Source organism: Engystomops pustulosus, chromosome 1 (genome assembly GCF_040894005.1).
Source record: "Engystomops pustulosus chromosome 1, aEngPut4.maternal, whole genome shotgun sequence".
NCBI classification, from domain to species: domain Eukaryota; kingdom Metazoa; phylum Chordata; class Amphibia; order Anura; family Leptodactylidae; genus Engystomops; species Engystomops pustulosus.
Genome location: NC_092411.1, coordinates 276340595 through 276363591, shown reverse-complemented (window position 1 = coordinate 276363591; position 22997 = coordinate 276340595). Strand labels below are relative to the sequence as shown.

At 42.7% G+C, this 22997-nt stretch overlaps 1 protein-coding gene across 5 annotated transcripts in view; it reads right to left on the bottom strand.

Moving 5' to 3' along the window:
• Nucleotides 1-761: 761 nt before the first annotated feature.
• Nucleotides 762-22997, bottom strand: part of RPIA (ribose 5-phosphate isomerase A) — a 39286-nt gene continuing 17050 nt past the window's right edge. For 4 of the 5 annotated variants that reach the window (XM_072126307.1, XM_072126304.1, XM_072126306.1 and 1 more), the window contains 9 exons: nt 18408-18536; nt 17413-17473; nt 16608-16663; nt 15443-15502; nt 14481-14545; nt 13911-13979; nt 10516-10657; nt 9547-9646; nt 762-2307 (listed from right to left, as the gene is read on the bottom strand). In XM_072126307.1, coding sequence (XP_071982408.1) covers nt 2210-2307; nt 9547-9646; nt 10516-10657; nt 13911-13979; nt 14481-14545; nt 15443-15502; nt 16608-16663; nt 17413-17473; nt 18408-18500 — 744 coding nt within the window. In that variant the 5' untranslated portion in view covers nt 18501-18536 and the 3' untranslated portion in view covers nt 762-2209. Of the gene's footprint in view, nt 2308-9546; nt 9647-10515; nt 10658-13910; nt 13980-14480; nt 14546-15442; nt 15503-16607; nt 16664-17412; nt 17474-18407; nt 18537-22062; nt 22142-22997 lie in introns of those variants that run through there. The other variant, XM_072126303.1, reaches the window with a different exon arrangement.

The following is a 22997-nucleotide window of genomic DNA, read 5'->3' as shown; positions in this document are numbered from 1 at the left end:
GGTATACCTCTGCTAATCGATATAATTATGGTTGTTGGATAGAGAGGAGTGAACCTGGTGATCGTTTCGGCGTTTGGGTTAGTCTGCCTCATCCGAACATACTGTCGGATTGGCGACTGAACAACCAATATGGCAAATTGATTCCCCTAGAACAGTGGTGGTGAACCTATGGCACGGGTGCCAGAGGTGGCACTCAGAGCGATCTCTATGGGCACATGTGCCATCACCCCAGTGCAGAGTTCGCCAAACAGTACTCAAGGCCTCTTGCAGTCCCAGGCAGCCCAGGACCCTAGAAGGAAGCTACAATGATGATCCAAACTTCTTCTCCTTTCTACTGTATTTTGGTCCTCTGGTGCCTATAAATTGTAGCATTGGCACTTTACAAAAAAATATGTGGGTTTCAGTCGTAGTTTGGGCATTTAGCTTCTAAAAGGTTTGCCATCGCTGCTCTTGAAGCTGGCCATGGCAATGATTGACAAAGGTTGATACCCCCTGGCCAATCACAGCCATGGCCAGTTACTAGGAGAATCAAATTGCCGGACTGCTTGTTCGGTCGACAATCCAACAATATTTCCCGGTCAGGTGGCCGAATCCAAACACCGCGCCCAATCACCGGGTCCAATGATCACATTGTAACAGCCAAAGACCCCCGATAAAGCTTTCTAGAACACATTTCTAGTCTTCACTGCAGATTTTTATTCACTTTTAACAATGCATTGGCTAAAATCCCAAATAATAGAACAAGAAAAAAAACAAAAAACTTTGAGCAAAATAATTTTATTATTATTGGAATATTGCATCACATCATACATTGCATTGATAGAAAGATCCAGAATTGTGCTCACAACAATTGTATTCAGGTTTTTACTACTGCAACGTCTTAAGTCTATATAGTATGTATATTCAGTGCATCACATTGACCCTGGAGTCGCCTCAAGTGCCAAACCTTATCACATTGCATAGGTCTCACCAAGAGTGGATAGAATTAAAGGGAATGTCTAGTATAAGGGGAAAAAGAACCTGTTACATAACTGTTCCACAACTAACATACGTGGCGCTACTGTGGGAAGTAAGGAACCACTTGTCTCCAATCCTGGACCAGTGTTTAAAAAGGAATCGGTCTCAATGTAAATTGTATCCAATTTTGTTATATTACGTAAGAGCAGGTAGAGAAAAGCAGCTCAATGTAGGATTATGTTGGAAAAGATTAGAACTTTGAGATGAAAATCTCTACTCTTACTACACATCGGAGTCCATTGGACGGACTCAATCTGATCATTAACCTACCCTCTGAGATTGCATTAAAAAGAAAATAGCTGTCAATCACCGATTAGGGCCACCCACTGGACTCAAGATAGAAAGGGGAGGGATTTCATTCTAAAAGGCTTCCTGTACTCCTAGGAGTCAAAAACTTTGGGTAATCTTATTTACCTCTATAGTTAAGTGGTCACCTCAATGGCTCTGGTGTAAAATATAACAAAAGACAAAAAAAATGTAAGGAAAAAATATTTGTGTAAATCTGTCACTTAAGTGGATGGACAAAGAAATTGCAACACAAGTAGCAGTTATAATAACAGTCACATAATAGTAAAAGTAATCACAAAAAAAAAAAAAAATCCTTTGCTAGAAATAAGCAGAATATTTGCTCTGCCACTACTGAAAACCTCAGGTATAAAAACCGTAAAGCAAAGCGTTTGCAACCATGTACAGTAGACACTAAATGTTTTCGAGTGGAGTTCCCCTTAAAGAGTGAGTAAAACCAAATGATTATCAGATAACCAGACAGTGCAAGATCGGCTGTGTACGTTGCGTCATAGTGGCGATTAACCCTATAAATGATGAATACGTCCATTCTAGAGGCTAAACCAGTAATAAGAGGGCAGCACACCAACTAACCAATGGCATAGAAATAAAGTACCTTAGTGATGTCACTGGTCTGTGATGTAATAGGTTGTGCCCAGTTTAAGGCTTCAGAATGGCCACCACCACCGGGCATTGGCGATGGGTAATCCCTCGCATACATGGCACAGGTAACATGTACTGGTACCACACAAATCCCTTATATTATAATAGTACCACAAAAAAAACAAGGCACAACATGACACATAAAATAGTAGTTCAACCGGATGAAAGGGAAAAGCAGCAAAAAGAACAGAATTGGCACGGAAACAACTGGCGAAGAGCGAGGCACTAGGGACACGATCCGGGGCTAATGCACAGGTTTGTCCCGTATAGACACGGTCCCGTCCTCCATACCAAAGTAGACTCTTTCGGCCATGTTTATGAAGAGCCCGGTGTCCACCACGCCTGCAAGAAACGGGGAGAAAAAAAAAAAAAAAAAGGTCATTAGATTCTTAAAAAATTGCCAACACTGAACCGATCTTACATGACCGTCAAAGACGCAGTCAAGGGACCACCAGGTGTGTGATAGCGGCTACATACAAATCTTCATGTAAATCTGCCGTAAATAGGTAAAATCATTGATCAGATCTCCTGAAGTCCTGCGCATGATGTCAATCACATAGTAGTTGTTCAGAGGCAGGGAGAGCTTGACTTCAAATGTTAAACTCTCCGCCTCCCTGACTTTATACATCTAACATCCGGATTTTCTGGATGAGGTCACCAAGCTTGGTCATGAAAGAAACCTGATCTAGAAGCTGGTTAACGGCTTGACAACATACCGGTAGTGGTTGATCGGGCCTGATGAGAGGTTCTCTTTAAATATATTCGCCTATACAGTAGCATATATCAGCGTGTGATACATCGCTATATTTTATGAGACATATTTCATTTGATGTAGTTCTAAGTAGCAAGTGTTAAACTATAGTCGTAAGATTCTTTGCAAGGGACCTGCAAGATATCACTTATCACATTTTAAACCATCTTACCAATAATGTACAGGAGGTCCCCTACTTAAGAACCTCTGGATATTGGTAATTTACTGTCTTTGACTACATAACTGTTATTAAAGGGGTCTGCAATTAAATACAAATTCAACTTAAGAACAAGCCTACAGAACCGATCCTGTACCTAACCCAGGGACTGCCTGTACTTTATTTTGTAATTATAACATAGTCCCATCTATTGTGGTGCCAGTTTTATTTTATTTTCCATGCTTTAACACTTTTTTGTTGGCGATACCCCAACATAGTGTTAATGTATCCCTAAGTCTCTAGCAATCATATTCTGACAGATCTGAGATATTTAAAGGGGTTGTCTAGTAAAATAACATGAGTGGGGTTCTTCAGGGGCCACCACCACTTCATTTCCGATTCCCTCCCAACAGCACTTTAACCACTAGGAGAATACACTCAGCCTATCATTGGTTGGAGCCTTGGGCCTTTTACCATTTTATTGTAGTGGACAACCTTCCTAAATAAAGTGGAGCTTCCCTTTAAATATTTTATGTACTGTACGGGCACTCTCTCTGTCTGGAGAAATCGAGGTTTAATCACCAGAGCGGTCAAGGCTTTTTTTTTTACTATGAGAACTGTCAATCTGTGGAATAGCCTGCCTCAGGCGCTGGTCACAGCAGGGACAGCAGAGAGCTTCAAGAAGGGTCTAGATGTCTTTTTACACCTAAATAACATTGATGGTTTATGTTATATAGAATTGTTTCCCATAAATCCCTTCTACATCCAATCCCTTCCCTTTCTTGGTTGAACTTGTGTCTTTTTTCAACCATATAAACTATGATACTATGTACAGCATTCTAATAAATCCACATCATGCGCCTCCTGAAGTGACATGAAGTGGAACTTCCATGTAACCATTGTGCGGTTATTCCTGGATATTTTGGGTCAGATTACAGCACAGACTGCCGATCCCCTACGTGGAGTTTCACTCTGGTTTCCATACTCCGTACATACACGAATATTTGTGTATTAGTCATAGAAACTAGAGATGGTTTCGTGTGATTGTGAGAGCTGCACCTGTTCCACGTACACCATCCCCGATCACAACTAAACAGTAATGTTTCTAGACAGACGTTTGTTGTTTGAATTATAAAATTCTGAAATCCTCAAAAATCACCAAAATTGTCCACTCTTATTGCCTGTGTCTATGAAGGTGGACAAGTCAGTAAGTGACAAGGCTGAGCTATGGGGGGGTTGTCTGAATAACAGTCCAGAATTGGGGACCACTACACAAAAAAGAGTAGTTTGAGACCCAGATTCTCAAGTGCAGCCCATGGGGATATCCCGTAAGATTTTACACAGTTTATCTCAGTCTTAAATAATTAAAATAGATAGGGTTTTAAAAGAAAAATATCTGCCAAACATTAGGTTCTTCACCCAATCCAAGGCTCTTGGCTCCCATCACACTTATCCCGAAGAATGGGAAGGACAACACACAATAGGACAATTAGTAGAACTAGACGGCTCATCAATTTTCCATCCAACATTCTTATCCCCAATCGAACCAAGACTTAGACTGGCAGAGATGAGGAGGGCTGTGCCCCTTCCCATCAGGTGGCTGGAGACTAGCTGATACGAGGTCTCCCATACACTGCTCCAAGACCGTAGAGGAAAATTTGCTCCATGATTCACTCTCTCAGTAGGGTCACACTGGATTTTTTGGAGAAACATTAACCCGTTCTTATGTGAATGTCTTGGGAAAAGATAAAAAAAACAAAAAAAAAAAACACTGTTAGCTCTAGAAGTTTTTAGTTTGCCCGGTTCTCTCTACTTTTCTCTCACCGTGCAGGTGTAATCTGATCTCTTAGTAAGTAACAGTCCATCTTTCAAGACCAAAACAAACCATGCTGTTCAGATGCTCACTCATCAAAATGTACATATCCCACACATTTATTTGGCGGGGGATACCCATGATAGCAAAGACCACACCCAGCAGACTTTAAATAAGGTCTATGGACCTGTCAAGAGAGGGAAGAAGTGCGAGCCTTGTAGCTTTTCTCGACCCAGTGCCGCTACCTACTTGCCAGCCCTGTGTTAAACCACAGGCAACAACCAGGCAGAAGTCTCTACCGTGACCAAATGCACAGTTGAAAGAGACAAGACACACAACAAGGCAAAAATCAAAGAATTGAGATCCAAAACAAGATGGTGGCGAGGTACAAAATGATAATGCAGAATAATAGTCAAGGTTTAGGCAAAAGATCAGAATTACAGGGGAGTAACACAATCACATAACAAGCCAGAAAGACTAAAAATAAATAAAATAAATAGAATAACAGTCATAAATGGAGTGACTGAACGCAGCCCCAGAAGCAGATTGGTGCAGCGCTGCAGGACTGTGTCCACACATATTCCCTGCTAGGAGGCTGCTGACCTGTCAATCAAACAGCCTCCCGCAGGACATTGCACCTGGGTGTAGTCCCCAGCCAAGAGAACTCGACTACAGAACTTGTTTTTTCAGGATCCCAGTCTATGGCCTTTTTCATACCATCCCTGACCAGAATTCAGAATGGATACACAGAAAAGGTAATAAATTAGGACGCGGTACTAAAAGAACAATGCAAACATGCATCTTTTTTTCTCCAACGATAAGATGAATAAATTCTAAGAGGAGGATGAACCTCTGATGAACTTCACACAGGAAACCCTGGAGAAAGATTAGAAAAGTTCCTTCATGTAAACTAAACTGCACATGATCAGTAAAAGCTCCTTATTCCCCTGCTCTGGCTACACTTTACGCATTTCAGCCTCTATTGTCAGCCGTAAAAATTGTGGGCGACAGAATTCAGCCAAATCTATTATAGGATTCATGGGTTGTCATAGAACGGAGGCAAAATTTCCATTATTGAATCAGTTGATGACACAATAGTTATTCTATGACACATTCTAAGGATCCTGTAGGACCCCCTGCCAGCCTTCCATGGTGAGAGCCCGACCAGACTTACGAAAATCCATGAGTGCAAGAATGATAATAACTCATTACCCAATAACTAGGCTGTGCCCTCCTCATATAGACCCTAATGCACACGCCCGTCGGTGTGACATATGTACGGCCATAAGCTTGCTCCTGTACATCCGTCCCCCATAGATGGCTATGGAGCTCGGGCTCGCTGTGGTGAGCGCAACAAGTGCTCACCGTTCCGTGCTGCAAAAAGATATAGCCTGCTCTATCTTAGGCTGTGCTACTATTTTTCCTCCTCTCCTGTGCGCCGTGTGCCCACCCGGTTACGGCACGGCAGGCACAACTTCCCAAGCTCCTCCAGATATAAAAGATAGAGTCAGAAAAGAGATGGAAAGTAAATGTAAGAATTGTTACAAGTCGTATTAAAAGGGAAATGCTTCTTTTTCCATTTATCATCCGGTCTTGTAAGTAAGGTCTATGGAGAAGTGAGGGGCAGGTACTGCTAAGCTCCGCCATAAGGGGCTCTTTTGACACCATCATGCCAAGCAATATGTAACGCTACGCCCACCCATCTCCATAGACTGGATACAGGTGGCATGCAGCGAGGAGGGAGAAGAGCGCCCCACAAGGGGGACAATTTTTTTTTTCTATAATAAGGTTCATCTCAGAGTTTCTTATTTTTACTCGTTTCATGTGTTTATGTGGTTATTGTTACTACCGATAGTCACAATCATTCATTATTCGGTAGGAGGGGTGGGCACAGGAAGTTAAAGGGGTAGTCCAGTGGTAAACAAGTTAGCCCCCCATCCAGGGGATATGGGCTAAATTGCTGATCTGTGGGGGCCTCAGTGATGGGACCCCCACAGAACACGAGAACGGTGTTAAGTTGTAACCTCTCGTCCCCCAGGATGAAGAGCCGCCATTCATCTGTAGGGGGCGCTACTAGAGATGGCCAAGCACTGTACTTGCCAATGTCCGTAAGCGCCATAGAGATCCACGAATGGCTGCGCTCTTCATCTCGGGGTGGGGGTGGGGGTTGTCATTGAACTCCCGTTCTCCAGATTCATAGGGGTCCCATCACGGAGACCACCACCGATCAGCAAGTTAGTCCCCATCTCCTGGATAGTGGGCTACTTGTTTGTCATTGGAGGACCCCTGTGAATATTTTTGGAGGACAAAATAACATCACCCTGTAGGTCAGTAGGATTAGGGCAAACACCAGATATTCATTTCGAAATTTTATTTTTCTACTTTTGCATTTTCATCGGTCCCTTGACCTCGCTCTTCCAATGTGCGCTTAAGGATGGAGAAGAAAACTCAAAAATGAACCACAATAAAAAAAAAAAAAAATAAATTCAAAAATCTGCCATAGACAGATCTTGTACTATATTGTATTGTTGTCTAAAATGTGACCGCTCTGCCCCCTATTGGAATTTTGAGACAACTGCAGGCGGTGACAAAGGAGGCAGGAAAGAAAAAGTCATGTACACAAGTGCAGATTGTATTACAAACTTAAAGGCATCAGAAACAGATGTACAGGATTAGACATATGACCGCTTTACTCCAGGAACAGCGCCACATTTGTGCACAGGCCGTGTGTGGTATTGCAGCTCACTGGGAAATACAGAAACCGCTCGACACTTTTCAGTACTGAGTTTTCAACGTCTGCAAATTCCTTTCAAAGCAGGCCTGAAGGTGTGAATACCGGTCTATAGTACACCACGACTATGCTGAGAGATGACAAACCTTATAGCATCCTAGAGTCTTTCCAATGATAAAATAAGTGATTGTAAAGGATGAACTGCAGAAGGACTTCGCACAGGAAACCCCTGGGGGTATATTAGAATATGTGCAGGTTTCTCCCTGGTGGAGACTCTGCCTGATACATAAATGTCCTTATACTCACCGGGTATATGGCTACACATTCCCTGTACTGTGCGAGGCGGCCACTAGAGGGCGTTCCAACAAAAACTGTAGGTGGCTCCATTCAGCCAAATCTAATAATTGATTTAAAGGAACTCTACCCTCCCTCTGTGTGAGATACCAGCCGGGGGATGGTGTAGACAGTGTTACGGTTGCAATACGCAAGTTAACGTCTACCCCTCCCCTCTGATTTAGGCCACTCTGGATACAGGTTGAGAGGTTAAAGAGGACCCGTCTCCCTAAAAATAACCCTCTAGTAAGCAGCTCCTAGCCCTACCAGAGTATTATCTGAACCTTCTTGGACCGCCCCATCATGAATACGCCGGACCACTGTGAGCTCGGCCCGCCATTCTCAGGGTATGGCTGCTCAGAGGGTTCCCATAACGCTAGTAGTGTAACACTGCTAATAATGGGGCAGCGCTAGGAGTGTCTTACTTTAGTGAGCAGCTCCTAGAGCAGTTTTTTTTTTTTTTAGGGTGACAGGTCCTCTTTAAGTGAAGGCAAGTGGAAGGAGAGCAGTCAACACACACACACACACACACACACGTATAATTTTTTAGAAGGAGGAAAGGAAATATAATATCATGGAGGGCTTATATATTACAGTATACAACATGCCCTATAAGTAGCAGCATAACCTGACCCTGTGTGGCGCGAAATTATAACTTTTTACATTGGCACCTTACAGGTTACATCCAGTAGTGTAGTGGGAGTATCTCCAGCATAAACAGTGTGGTAGCCCCTATACAGGCTCGGTGTATGACACAGCACATGAGTAGCATATACCTATAATTGTGCTATGGAAAACCAGACATTAAGAGATTTGTAATGTAAAAGTGACATGTGAACAGAGCCCTGATCTTCCTACAACGACTACTACTAAACTAAAGAATATCAAAATAGAACTGCAAAAATTGGAAAAAATATTAACTTAAAATGGGCTTTGAAAAAGGATCCCGATTATAATTATCCCCATGATCATCCCCCCCCCCACAGTTCTGCTACAGATACATCATATAATATATTGTACCATAGTCTGTACAATGCGGCCGCTCTGCCCCCTGGTGGAATTGTGAAAAAAAATTCCAAGCATTGAGAAAAGTGGAAGAGAAAAGTCAGATCTCAAGTGAGAGAACTTTGCTGCCTCCTGCTGGTCAATACAATCTGCATGTTAATCACTTAGAAACAAGAAGGCACCAAATGGATCACAGTTAAAGTTCTGCAGGATTGGACATTTATAAAACTGCTTTACTTCAAAAACAGCTCCACACCGGGGCACAGGTTGTGTGTGGTATTGCAGCTCAGGTTCTTTTCCTTTAAAAAACGCAGTTCTGAATACAACCCATAGAAAAGCGAGGAGTAGTGACGAGTGCACCCAAACCAACAAGGTTAGGTTCAGACCGGACCGCAAACTTCTAATTGGGTTATGCTCAAAATCCCCACCCCACCTCCCAAGATCATCTATGATGATATTATAGGGAAGTCTAATATTTCCAGACGTTGGATGCCTGTACCTTCCACCTCTTCTCACACCACTTGCCTCATTGTACACAATGAGCAGGATGCACCATGGGTAAAAAGAGTAATGTACTTGGTGATGTTACCATCCCTTCACTGGTTATCCATCAGTGACACCTTAGCAACGCTGTAAAGGATTGTTATCAGGGAGAATCTGTATTCAGCTTGTACCATGAATGCAGCACGTGGCTCATTGTTACATATAGGGACAGTATGAAGGGAGATAGGACGTACAGGCCTGGTGTTAGTTTCCCAGAAACACATTATATGGACAAACGTGTAACTCACCTGGAATCATTTTGATGGCCGTATTCACAGCCGCCCAGTCATGAACTTTATCAAACTTCCAGTCGAGTAAAAAATTCCCGTTATCCGTCACCACCGGACCCTGTATAGAGAAAGAAGAATCATCCGAATGAAGGGAATATATGAAAACAGATTGTCCAAATCAGATGTCTGCTCCTAACAGTAGCTGGGACTGAGCAGTGGAGCCCTCTACAGGCCCTGAAGTGTTCCTACAATTTTCAACATCCTTCCTTATGTCAAATAGTCCCATAAGACATCAGTACATTCCAGAGGAAAAACGCTCCGATTTAAATCACACTTGGGCTATATTCACACTGCCGTTGCCCGCCCATACCGTACCGTACCGTAGTGGGCAACGGCAGTGCATGGGGAGAGGAGGAGGAGGTGAGCGCAGGTCACCCCCGCCCCTCTCCATAGAGATACATGGCGCATGGCGCCGTATTACGGGAAAAGATAGGACATGTCCTATCTTTTTCCCGGGTACTGAGCATTACGGTGACACACGTGTGCTGCACCGTACCGCTCCCGTAGGGCGCCGTGCGCCCATTGCCGTCTATGGGGGACGTATATACGTCTCCCATACTGTAGTGTGAATGTAGCCTAAGAGTCCAAGAGGAGCAACAATCCAGGAATAGAAATACATTTTCTTATGGTCCTGCTACAACAAACAACCACAAAAAAAAATGGTGACCCATCGTTCTATGGCTCTGACCCTACACGGTCTGCATTTCTGCACAGCCAAAACTACCTACAGATTCCCTACAATAATACTGTGTTATAATACTGTATACAAAGCCTAAAACTACTTGTATTGTATTGTGCTGGTCTATTGTGTAATGCCTTCTATGCCCTGTGGGGGAGCTGTAGAAGAATGTAACACTTGCTGCCATTGCATCTCTGTAATTCTGTACAAATTTGAAGAATGAACTCTGGGGAACCTCTGTCACTCACAGCTTTACTGACTGCCATCCTCAGTTCGGCCGCACCTCCAAATTTCTGCTGAATAGTTTTGGTCACTGGAACATAAGCCATAGGAAAAACTTCTATAGGGATCCCCTTCTTCCACTGGTCTCCAAAGTTCTTAGAGTCCTTCCTAGTATCAGATAAAATACAAAGATTACGGTAAATACTATGAATACCACAAACTTGAATGCCATGCACTGAAGGAGTCATGATAGTTACAATGTATTACTATGAGCCCCATCACCCCAGAACTGAGCAGGATGGGAGATTACTTCCCCTCTCCTCCCGATTCTTCTCTGGCTTCTCTCTTCCTCCTCTACATCTTTAAATGAACTGTGTATCCGTCCTCTACGAATGTTATTTTTTTCCTCCCTCTCCAGGTTCTGATACACTCCGTTTACATGTAATGAACTAAAATTGGGGCCATTACCATTTTATGCCTGGTGATCCTGTTGGAGTGGACACTGCAGGACTGATCAACCTGACACGATCTGTCTTTTTTTTCTAGAGTATAACCCAGCTTTCCTAAGTAATCTCTAGATATCCTCCTGTGCATGTGCGTTATACACCCGAAGCACCTCGGGCATTAAATGGGCACCTCAGAAATATCCTATTTAAATGATGTTCATCTTTTGTAACCATCTGTTGAGATGTAGCCTGTTCCCCAATTCAACAAGTAATTGGTAATGTTTAAATAATGAAAAGTTATACAAATTCCCCGGCTATGGCTCCCGGAGTGTGTAAGGTCAGCACAACGAGTGCTTGCCATACTGTGTCCAAATAAAAGATAGATCATGCTCCATCTTCTGCCGTAAGAAGGACTGTGCGGCATTATGTTCTATGGAGAGGGGAGGGGTGAGCAGCTCATCCAGAGCGCCTTACGTGTGCCCACCCGGCAATGTGAATGCAGCCCAAGACTCATAATGTATCCTCTGTGGTGGTGGTGCTTTATCATACCCAGTGCCCCACGTATTCTCTCCTTCCAGAAGATGCGGCTTCTCTCTTCCCTCTCTACCATCTTACACAGACTGTGTATTCTCTCCTCCCTACACATGTGGCTTCCCTCTACGTTCTGATACAGACTGTGTATTCTCTCCTCCCTACACATGTAGCTTTCCCCTCTACGTTCTGATACAGACTGTGTAATCTCTCCTCCCTACACATGTGGCTTCCCTCTACGTTCTGATACAGACTGTGTATTCTCTCCTCCCTACACATGTGGCTTTCTCTCTACGTTCTGATACAGACTGTGTATTCTCTCCTCCCTACACATGTGGCTTTCCCTCTACGTTCTGATACAGACTGTGTATTCTCTCCTCCCTACACATGTGGCTTTCCCTCTACGTTCTGATACAGACTGTGTATTCTCTCCTCCGTACACATGTGGCTTTCCCTCTACGTTCTGATACAGACTGTGTATTCTCTCCTCCCTACACATGTGGCTTTCCCTCTACGTTCTGATACAGACTGTGTATTCTCTCCTCCGTACACATGTGGCTTTCCCTCTACGTTCTGATACAGACTGTGTATTCTCTCCTCCGTACACATGTGGCTTTCCCTCTACGTTCTGATACAGACTGTGTATTCTCTCCTCCCTACACATGTGGCTTCTCTCTACGTTCTGATACAGACTGTGTATTCTCTCCTCCCTACACATGTGGCTTTCCCTCTACGTTCTGATACAGACTGTGTATTCTCTCCTCCCTACACATGTGGCTTTCCCTCTACGTTCTGATACAGACTGTGTATTCTCCCCTCCCTACACATGTGGCTTCTCTCTACGTTCTGATACAGACTGTGTATTCTCTCCTCCCTACACATGTGGCTTCTCTCTACGTTCTGATACAGACTGTGTATTCTCCCCTCCCTACACATGTGGCTTCTCTCTACGTTCTGATACAGACTGTGTATTCTCTCCTCCCTACACATGTGGCTTCTCTCTACGTTCTGATACAGACTGTGTATTCTCTCCTCCCTACACATGTGGCTTCTCTCTATGTTCTGATACAGACTGTGTATTCTCTCCTCCGTACACATGTAGCTTCTCTCTACGTTCTGATACAGACTGTGTATTCTCTCCTCCCTACACATGTGGCTTCTCTCTTCCCTCTCTACCATCTTACATAGACTGTGTATTCTCTCCTCCCTACACATGTGGCTTCTCTCTACGTTCTGATACACACTGTGTATTCTCTCCTCCGTACACATGTGGCTTTCCCTCTACGTTCTGATACAGACTGTGTATTCTCTCCTCCCTACACATGTGGCTTTCCCTCTACGTTCTGATACAGACTGTGTATTCTCTCCTCCGTACACATGTAGCTTCTCTCTACGTTCTGATACAGACTGTGTATTCTCTCCTCCGTACACATGTGGCTTCTCTCTACGTTCTGATACAGACTGTGTATTCTCTCCTCCCTACACATGTGGCTTTCCCTCTACGTTCTGATACAGACTGTGTATTCTCTCCTCCCTACACATGTGGCTTTCCCTCTACGTTCTGATACAGACTGTGTATTCTCTCCTCCGTACACATGTAGCTTCTCTCTACGTTCTGATACAGACTGTGTATTCTCTCCTCCGTACACATGTGGCTTCTCTCTACGTTCTGATACAGACTGTGTATTCTCTCCTCCCTACACATGTAGCTTTCCCCTCTACGTTCTGATACAGACTGTGTAATCTCTCCTCCGTACACATGTGGCTTCTCTCTACGTTCTGATACAGACTGTGTATTCTCTCCTCCGTACACATGTGGCCTCTCTCTACGTTCTGATACAGACTGTGTATTCTCTCCTCCGTACACATGTGGCTTTCCCCTCTACGTTCTGATACAGACTGAAATCTGCGTCTTCTCTCCACGTTCTCATATTTTAATATTAGATGGAAAGACTCCGGGATGGAGCAGTGTATGAGACGTCTTCCCTCCCTACACTGTAATACAGTCTGTATTATCTGCCCCCACTACAGAGGCGGCTTCTCTCCTCACTTGGTAAAAATTTACACTTCTTGCGATTCTTCCCATCTCTGGCTTTTATCTCTGGATTATTTAGAAACTTGCTTTGTGTTGCCTATAGGAAGGATTTGTGTGCTTAGCTTTGCTGCATTACCCCTCAGCCCCTGCATGTATGAGGCTATAGGCAGTAATAATAGTAACGTCAGTACAATGTCACCCACCAGAAGACTGTATCCGGCTTTATACCAGGGTATAAAGAGTTAATACGCGGCTCCTTTTATTAGCACATACATAAAGCAGGGACTGGAAGCCTCAGCTCCTGCTCCTGTATCCCCCACTAAGTAGTTCAGGCTCCATGTATATCAGCAAGCACTGAGCTCCCTCTAGTGGTCAGTACAGACAACGTCAGTTTACATCTCATCCTCACCTGTAATCTGCAATGACAATAAAGGACTTGGCACAACCGGCTACAATCTTCTCTTGGGCCAAACATCCCCTGAGACATGCATGGAAAAAAAAAAAAAAAACATAAAAAGATATTGAGAACCAGGGGATGTGATTGGGTCATCTCCCGGGACCTCTGTTATTCTGGATTATTTATGTATTGTCTCAGCTTTGAGGGAGGGGGGACCTGGCATTTTGGGGGGCATAGGTGGTAAAATTTGTATCTTGGACCCCTCTAATGCTAGCAACTTGTCTTTTTTCTTTTTAAACAAGAGGTCTTGGTAACCTTCTTCGCACGAGTGGGAGGGGGTGGGGCTGCAGTTGTGTGTGGGGCCCCTTGCAGTTTTTTGTGGGGCCCCCTGCAGATGTGTAGGATGTCTTACGGTTATATCCGCCCCTGAATCTGTGAGGTGTCTGCAGCCTCTATACAGGGGAAGGAGCTGGAAGATGCGATCTGCAGCTCAGCTCACATTCACTAGAATAACTCCTGAAAATGAATAAGAGCTTAATAAAACTTTACAAAGTTACAATTTCTCTGATAGAAAGAACTTACCCTCCGCCTTTGATGAGGTTGAGTTCAGAATCCACTTCATCAGCCCCATCGATGGCCACATCCAGCTGCAAGAAGAACATATACAAGTAATAAAAGAAAGGCACGAGGAGGGGTATTCTCTGGATATCTTGGATATAAAAGTAGATAAACTAGTAAATAATTTATAAAGTTGGAGTATAGATATTATTTATATAAAAGTACAAAAATAAAAATGCTGGCGATCTGCAGCCGCCACTAGGGGGAGCTCACCCAATACAGATATATACATTTCTTATTTAAAGGGGTTTTAAAAGAATAAATAACCTACAAAGAGGTAAGCCAATACATTTCAGACTCATCCACCCTGAAATGAGGCAGGAATCGGATGTCCAGTGGGTGGGGGAAACGTTGGGAACTCCTTGATACATGTGTACAATATATAGGAGAGACTCCTCTAATTGAATGAAACCCAATTACAAACCCGATAGTCTTTGGTATCATGGACACTACTGCAGATGGTCTGTATGGCCGGGGAGAGTCCTGTAAATCTATAAATTACAGCACACTAGGGGCTTTGTGCTTATAGCTGCTGCCGCCATTGTCCCCTAGATGCCTTTGCAGGAGGGAACACCGCTATAATGTTGGGTTCGGAAAAGGAAAACTTCCATAATAACTATAAATCCAATTGTAAAACTGCTGACAGCTGCCCATATGTATAGTAAAGTCCCATCCTGTAGATTATCACCATCTGTCACAAACCTTGTGACTTCTACAATACCATCTACAATACAACCTTATTTTGAATGAGTAGGACTATTTGTCTCTGTTATAGATTCATTTTCAGAAATGGCCACTAGAGGGCAGTGCTGCACCTTAGAAAATTCACCCAGCAAAATGGTCACAATCGGATGTAGCGACTAGCCCCGGGAAATGTAATGACTACAGACTAGTAGTAAATACAGGGGGCAGCCTTGTGACCTCACCTCGGGGTGTCTCTCCAGGTCCGTTAGGGTTAATCCATTCTGCAGGATCAGCTGCCGCGCCTATGGACAGAGAGAGACAGCGTGAGCCCCTTCCAGAAGACACATTGTATAAATGGTGCACTGAGGATATAAGGTGATCTAGGACGTTATTCACACTCATGGAAGTAAATGACACAATTTTTGGATGTAACCATACGATATTCAGGGGGAGTGGTGGCACCTGGACTACTATTAATCTACTTTATTAAGAGGACAACAGGTTATATGACACAGGTCAGGAGTCTTCGGTTATATCATTAGCCTGATATGGCTGATAACAGGGAACAACAGACCGCTCAGGGACACATTAAACAGATATATTGGCAAGTATTCAGATTGCTCCATCATAAATACCCAGAGGAGGAGGTTGAGCTATATGAACCCTCCTGAATGCTGGGAAGTAAACACTATCCCAGCCTTGAAAACACAGAAATAATCTCTAAGTTCCCAAACAGCTCGCAGTTATCAGCCAGGGAACTATGAACCAGCGCCACGACAGACATAACAATCTGGCACAACATACAAATCTATTATACGGGGGCCGGAGACCTTCATACACAGGTGCAAAGGACCATGTAACACGACTTGTAGGAATATTGTCTGGGTACACAAATAGCGCCACCGCCGTCCATGGGCTGCGATGGTATTGCGATAACGCATCCTGCAATAACAGTCACAGCCTATGGGCAGGGGTGGCGCTCTTTCCAGCAAAAATGGCAAACTTTTTGGCCATCAGACCCCTACACTGCCACCCTAGGGTATTATGCTACCTGATGACCCCTACACTGCCACCCTAGGGTATTATGCTACCTGATGACCCCTACACTGCCACCCTAGGGTATTATGCTACCTGATGACCCCTACACTGCCACCCTAGGGTATTATGCTACCTGATGACCCCTACACTGCCACCCTAGGGTATTATGCTACCTGATGACCCCTACACTGCCACCCTAGGGTATTATGCTACCTGATGACCCCTACACTGCCACCCTAGGGTATTATGCTACCTGATGACCCCTACACTGCCACCCTAGGGTATTATGCTACACGTGCGCATGACCCAGGGAGATCTGTATAAAAACAAACATATGTGTAAACCCAAGGACGTCCTACGTGTTCTCACCTGGAAGGATGTGGGGACACAGGACACTTGGAGGTTCTCATTCTTCACCCGTTCAGCTATTAAAGGGAAAAAACAGAGAGGTCTTTAATCCATCATCAAAATCCATCACAATAAACTTACCCATAGATCCAGGCACCGTGACTGTGGTAATCTGCTTATATTTGTTATCCATGGCCGCCTTCCTTCTAAAATCAACTTTTAATATTATGCTAATGAGCCATAAGGACTCTTAGGGGTGTTACCAGAGCCCCTTCGTGCTGCAGCTTCACAGGCTGTTACAATGTGCAGAACATTACTTCAACCTGCCTATGTTATCTAGCATCAGCAGGAGGTACAGGGTCGGGGGAGGGGGGTGTAGACCTGCTCTGCTCATTGTAACAGTCTGAAAACGCATAAAGGAGGGGCTCTGGTAACACCCCCAGAGTACTTCAGGCTCATTAGGATAATTACAAAAGATGAATTTAGAAGGAAAGAGGCCATGGATACCAATAATAAGAAGATACCACAGTCACGGTGCCTGGAGCTATAAGTAATGTACCTGGTTTATTATGGTGGTAGATTTCTTTTAGCTGCTCCCACTGAACTACAACCCCCAGCATGTCTACAGTCTGCATACCTGGGGTTGTAGTTTCCAAACAGAAGAGGAGACGGACATTTTGGAGTTTTTATCATTGCTGAGTTCATATTATTTGATCATATTTAAAAGGGATAATCCATAACATTAGTAAAACATGGCCACAGCGCCACACCTGTAGCACATGTGGTATTGCAGCTCACACAACTCATGGATTAGAAAACTACACACCCAATCGGTTCACAGCGTGGACAATGGTGGAGCCGCTTCCGATGCCGAGCACCTGATTGTTCTGTGAAGAGAAGAAGCACAAGGTATTTGTAGAAGCTGGAAAGTTAATCCTGTATTTGGGTTTGTGGGCGGCACCGGAGCTTTGTGGCAGTAAAGTCTAATCCATACAGAACACATTACTGCCAACTCACAGCTCTTGTGTTATAGAGTAATCTCTGCCAATCAGAAGGCCGCACCAGGATGAGGAGCGTTACCTAATCTCAGGCACTCCCTAGGTACACTCCAATATTATATACCTCAATGCTAGATCATGTATTAGTCCCACGTTACTGCTCTATAACATGCTGCTTGCAGGTAGGACACTATGTACAATATGCTCAGCCCCTCCTGCTCTATAACATGCTGCCTGCAGATAGGACACTATGTACAATCTGCTCAGCTGCTCTTGCTCTATAACATTCTGCCTGTAGATAGGCCACTACATAACATGTGCTCAGCCCCTCCTGCTCTATAACATGCTGCCTGCAGATTATACACTATGTACAATCTGCTCAGCTCCTCCTGCTCTACAACATGCTGCCTGCAGATAGGACACTATATACAATCTGCTCAGCTCCTCCTGCTCTATAACATGCTGCCTGCAGATAGGACACTATGTACAATCTGCTCAGCTCCTCCTGCTCTATTACATCCTGCCAGCAGATATGACACTATGTACAATCTGCTCAGCTGCTCTTGCTCTATAACATTCTGCCTGTAGATAGGCCACTACATAACATGTGCTCAGCTCCTCCTGCTCTATAACATGCTGCCTGCATGTAGGACACTATATACAATATGTTCAGCCCCTCCTGCTCTATAACATACTGCCTACATTTAGGACACCATATACAGTCTGCTCAGCTCCTCCTGCTCTATAACATAATACTCAGACCAGACTATTTTATATTCCAGAGCAATGACCCTTAGAATTACAGCCCCGGTGACCCCTGTACCTTGACATGACTGTCCACGGCTGCGCACCCGGCCAGTCTCTTCGCCTCCTCGGTCATCCTGCAGATTGTAGTGAGCAGCCGGCGGTGGAGCATGCACAACACAATGATCTGGCATAGAAGGGGTCAAACCTACCGGGATACAGAACAGCATCACGGGGTCTGCAGAACATTTCCCAATTACTTCCGCCTCATCTGTGACCCGGTCACATGCCCGCCACTACTGCTCCATACTATACCCAGGGGATACTATGAAGAATCCCAATAGGGGGTCTACATGGGGGGCTGCACTCATCTGCAAAGATTAATATACAGACCCCATCGTCCACACATTACTTCCTAAATTGTTAGGGTCACATTATTTCCTCAGTAAAGTTTTGTAAATTGTTTCAAAACTTCCTTAATATTTAGGAAAGAGTTGAGGCCCGGTACTGATAGAATCTGCATTTAAAGGGCAACTCCATCCAAAATAAATACTAGAAGAGATAGAGATATTAGTGCAGGGTAACATCTTCTATATAGCATAAGATAGGACATAGATGGGGATCATCCTTGCATTCAAAATTTGGAGCAATAACCTATGAAAAGGCAGCTGTACCTGCATTATAAACGTCACGGATTGGGCACCATGTGGCGGTATTACTTACTGGGACCCTTTATGCTATACTACAACATGAAGTATATGAATGAATGGAATATAAGTAGTAGCAGCCTAATTGCAATCAGGTGGATGAGCGTCAGGCAGCGTTCACATTACGTTTTAAAACGCAGTACAATGACTGAGGAGAGGAGATTTGCCCAATTACATTGCTGTTAATATTTTCATTTACACACAATGTTAACGTAAACATTTACAATGGATAAACGTGCTTTTAACGTTGTGTTTACAAAACACAAACATTGCGTTTGGTAAATACAAACATTAACAGCAACGTCATTAGGCAAATCTCCGCTCCTCATCTGTATTATTGCGTTTCAAAACGCAGTGTGAACACAGCCTAAGGGTGCAGTAATACGGTGTGTTATTGGACAGATCTTGGTGTGTTTTTGCCAAGTTACCAAACATCTGCCTAGTTTGAATCGGTTTTTCTTCATTTGTGGAAATTTAAGCTTCTGTGAACATGTTAATACAGCTGCTTACACTATGAGAAATGAAGACAAAACAGATTCAAACCAGCCAAACGTAGGGTAAACATGCAAAAATGCACCATGTGACCGCACCCTAAGATATCAGACCTCACTAGCCAAGGCTGTTTTTCCTTAAAGGAAATCTACCATTTGATTTCATGCATTGTGAACCAAACATACCTTGAGAATGCTGTAGCTACACTGATGCAGAAACATATCTTATTTAATCCCTGAGCTGAGTGGTGTTGCTCAAAAAACAATGATAAAATTCAGGACCTTGGGAAAGCTGGGTTGCCTTCAGCCTGTCGTTTATAAAACACATTACATTCCTGAACTGTCCAGACAGGACTAATCAAGCTGAGCTGGATAACTCATACACAGCAGCTGGGGGATAGTGCAGTGATTGATTACTTCTGCCTGTCAGGGACAACACAGTGATTCTCGGCTTATGCTGGGCAGAACAAAGCTGGAGCAGTAGATATTTAGGGTCAGGAGAAGCACCGGGGCAGCCACAGGAGCAACACAGCCTCATTATCATAATTTTATAATAGTTTTTTTCTGCAAAACCACTTAATTTGGGAATTAAACAAGATATGTTTCTGCATCAGTGTCGCTACAGCATTCTCAAGGTATGTTTGGTTCACAATGCATAAAACAAATGGTAGATTTGCTTTCAAACATAGTGAAACCTTACGTGCCCCATCCTTCTCTGTACATCATCATCAATAAGACCAAAAAGTGCAGGTCTATCTTGCGGTAATAGTTGCATCATTGGATGAGACGTCGTTTAAGGCTCCAGAAGCCTGAAGCTACAGCTATATAGAAGGGAATTACACTGTATGTAAAGGGTTAAGAGGTGCAGGATCTAATCTGGGTACAGCCATGAGAACATGATCTACAAGTATAATATAATGTAATCATTTGGAGACTCCACCTCCCAGTAATAAGATACATTGTATCACATCTCTCACACAGCGCAACATTGTATCTGAGCTGCCTGGGCTTGGATACATAGTGTGATACACAGAGAGAGTCCTGCATACAGTCTGTAGTAGCAATAATATGTATATACAACACTGGATACAATCTAAAGTAACAGATACAATGTATAGTAATAATAATAATAATATGATGTATATACACAGCGCTGGATACAATGTATAGTAATAATAATATGATGTATATACACAGCGCTGGATACAATGTATAGTAATAATAATAATAATATGATGTATATACACAGCGCTGGATACAATGTATTATTAATAATATGTATATACACAGCGCTGGATACAATGTATAGTAATAATAATATGATGTATATACACAGCGCTGGATACAATGTATAGTAATAATAATATGATGTATATACAGCGCCGTATACAATGTATTAGTAATAATATGTATATACACAGCGCTGGATACAATGTATAGTAATAATAATATGATGTATATACAGCGCCGTATACAATGTATAGTAATAATAATATGATGTATATACACAGCGCTGGATACAATGTATAAGTAATAATATGTATATACACAGCGCTGGATACAATGTATAGTAATAATAATATGATGTATATACACAGCGCTGGATACAATGTATAGTAATAATAATATGATGTATATACACAGCGCCGTATACAATGTATAGTAATAATAATATGATGTATATACAGCGCTGGATACAATGTATAGTAATAATAATATGATGTATATACACAGCGCTGGATACAATGTATAGTAATAATAATATGATGTATATACACAGCGCTGGATACAATGTATAGTAATAATAATATGATGTATATACACAGCGCCGTATACAATGTATAGTAATAATAATATGATGTATATACACAGCGCTGGATACAATGTATAGTAATAATAATATGATGTATATACACAGCGCTGGATACAATGTATAGTAATAATAATATGATGTATATACACAGCGCTGGATACAATGTATAGTAATAATAATATGATGTATATACAGCGCTGGATACAATGTATAGTAATAATAATATGATGTATATACACAGCGCTGGATACAATGTATAGTAATAATAATATGATGTATATACAGCGCTGGATACAATGTATAGTAATAATAATATGATGTATATACACAGCGCTGGATACAATGTATAGTAATAATAATATGATGTATATACACAGCGCTGGATACAATGTATAGTAATAATAATATGATGTATATACACAGCGCTGGATACAATGTATAGTAATAATAATATGATGTATATACAGCGCTGGATACAATGTATAGTAATAATAATATGATGTATATACAGCGCTGGATACAATGTATAGTAATAATAATATGATGTATATACAGCGCTGGATACAATGTATAGTAATAATAATATGATGTATATACACAGCGCTGGATACAATGTATAGTAATAATAATATGATGTATATACAGTGCTGGATACAATGTATAGTAATAATAATATGATGTATATACAGCGCTGGATACAATGTATAGCACGAGGATACTCACTGCAGGCTGCACACCACTCACTGCATGCTCCCTTCCCAGTACTGCACTGGGGCACCAGTATGACACTCCAGGGGGCGGGGTCACTTAAGACTGTAGGCGGGGATTGGATTAACCCCATAATGACCCGTAGCTTTTTGGTTACGTGTTGCGTGCTAGTTAAACGGTTCTTAATACAGTTATTTTGGATGATTTTATGTTGTATTTTATTATTATCATTATTGTTAATGCTGCAGTGGAGGGTTATAGTGACATACTTGATGTAATGCACTTTAATCTTTTTCTGAATGCAAATTTGGCAGGAAAATCCTAAAATAATCACTAGCACAGCTGCTGACATATCATAAAGGAACCAAATTCCATCCCAGGAAAGCTCCAGACACATGTCCATAGGGCCCCATTCTTACTATGCGTCCTTATGCCTTATATCAGCGTAGATTATGTGGGTTACTTTACAGCCACAAAGAGAGAAGGGAGGATTTCCACATAGCATTTTTGTCTCATTTTTAAACAAATCTAAGGGCGCGTTCACACATTGCATTTTGCATTGCGTTTTCATTGCGTTTGAAACGCATTACAACAGCTGAGAAGAGGCGATTTGACTAATTACATTCCATTTACAAAACGCATCGTAAACACGGTGTAAGGCCGGCGTCACACATGGCGTTTTGAACCCGTTTTTGGGCCATTTTTAAGCAGCCCGTTAAAAAACACATGTGTTGTTGACCTGTTTTAATTAAGATAATTGGTAAAACTGGCCAAAACCGCATGGATTTTTTAACAGGCTGCTTACAAACGGCCCAAAAACAGGTTCAAAACGCCATGTGTGCCACCAACCTTAGTGCATGAGTATGCGTGTGGTTATGTGAGTATGAGTATGTGAGTGCATGAGTATGCGTGTGGTTATGTGAGTATGAGTATGCGAGTGCATGAGTATG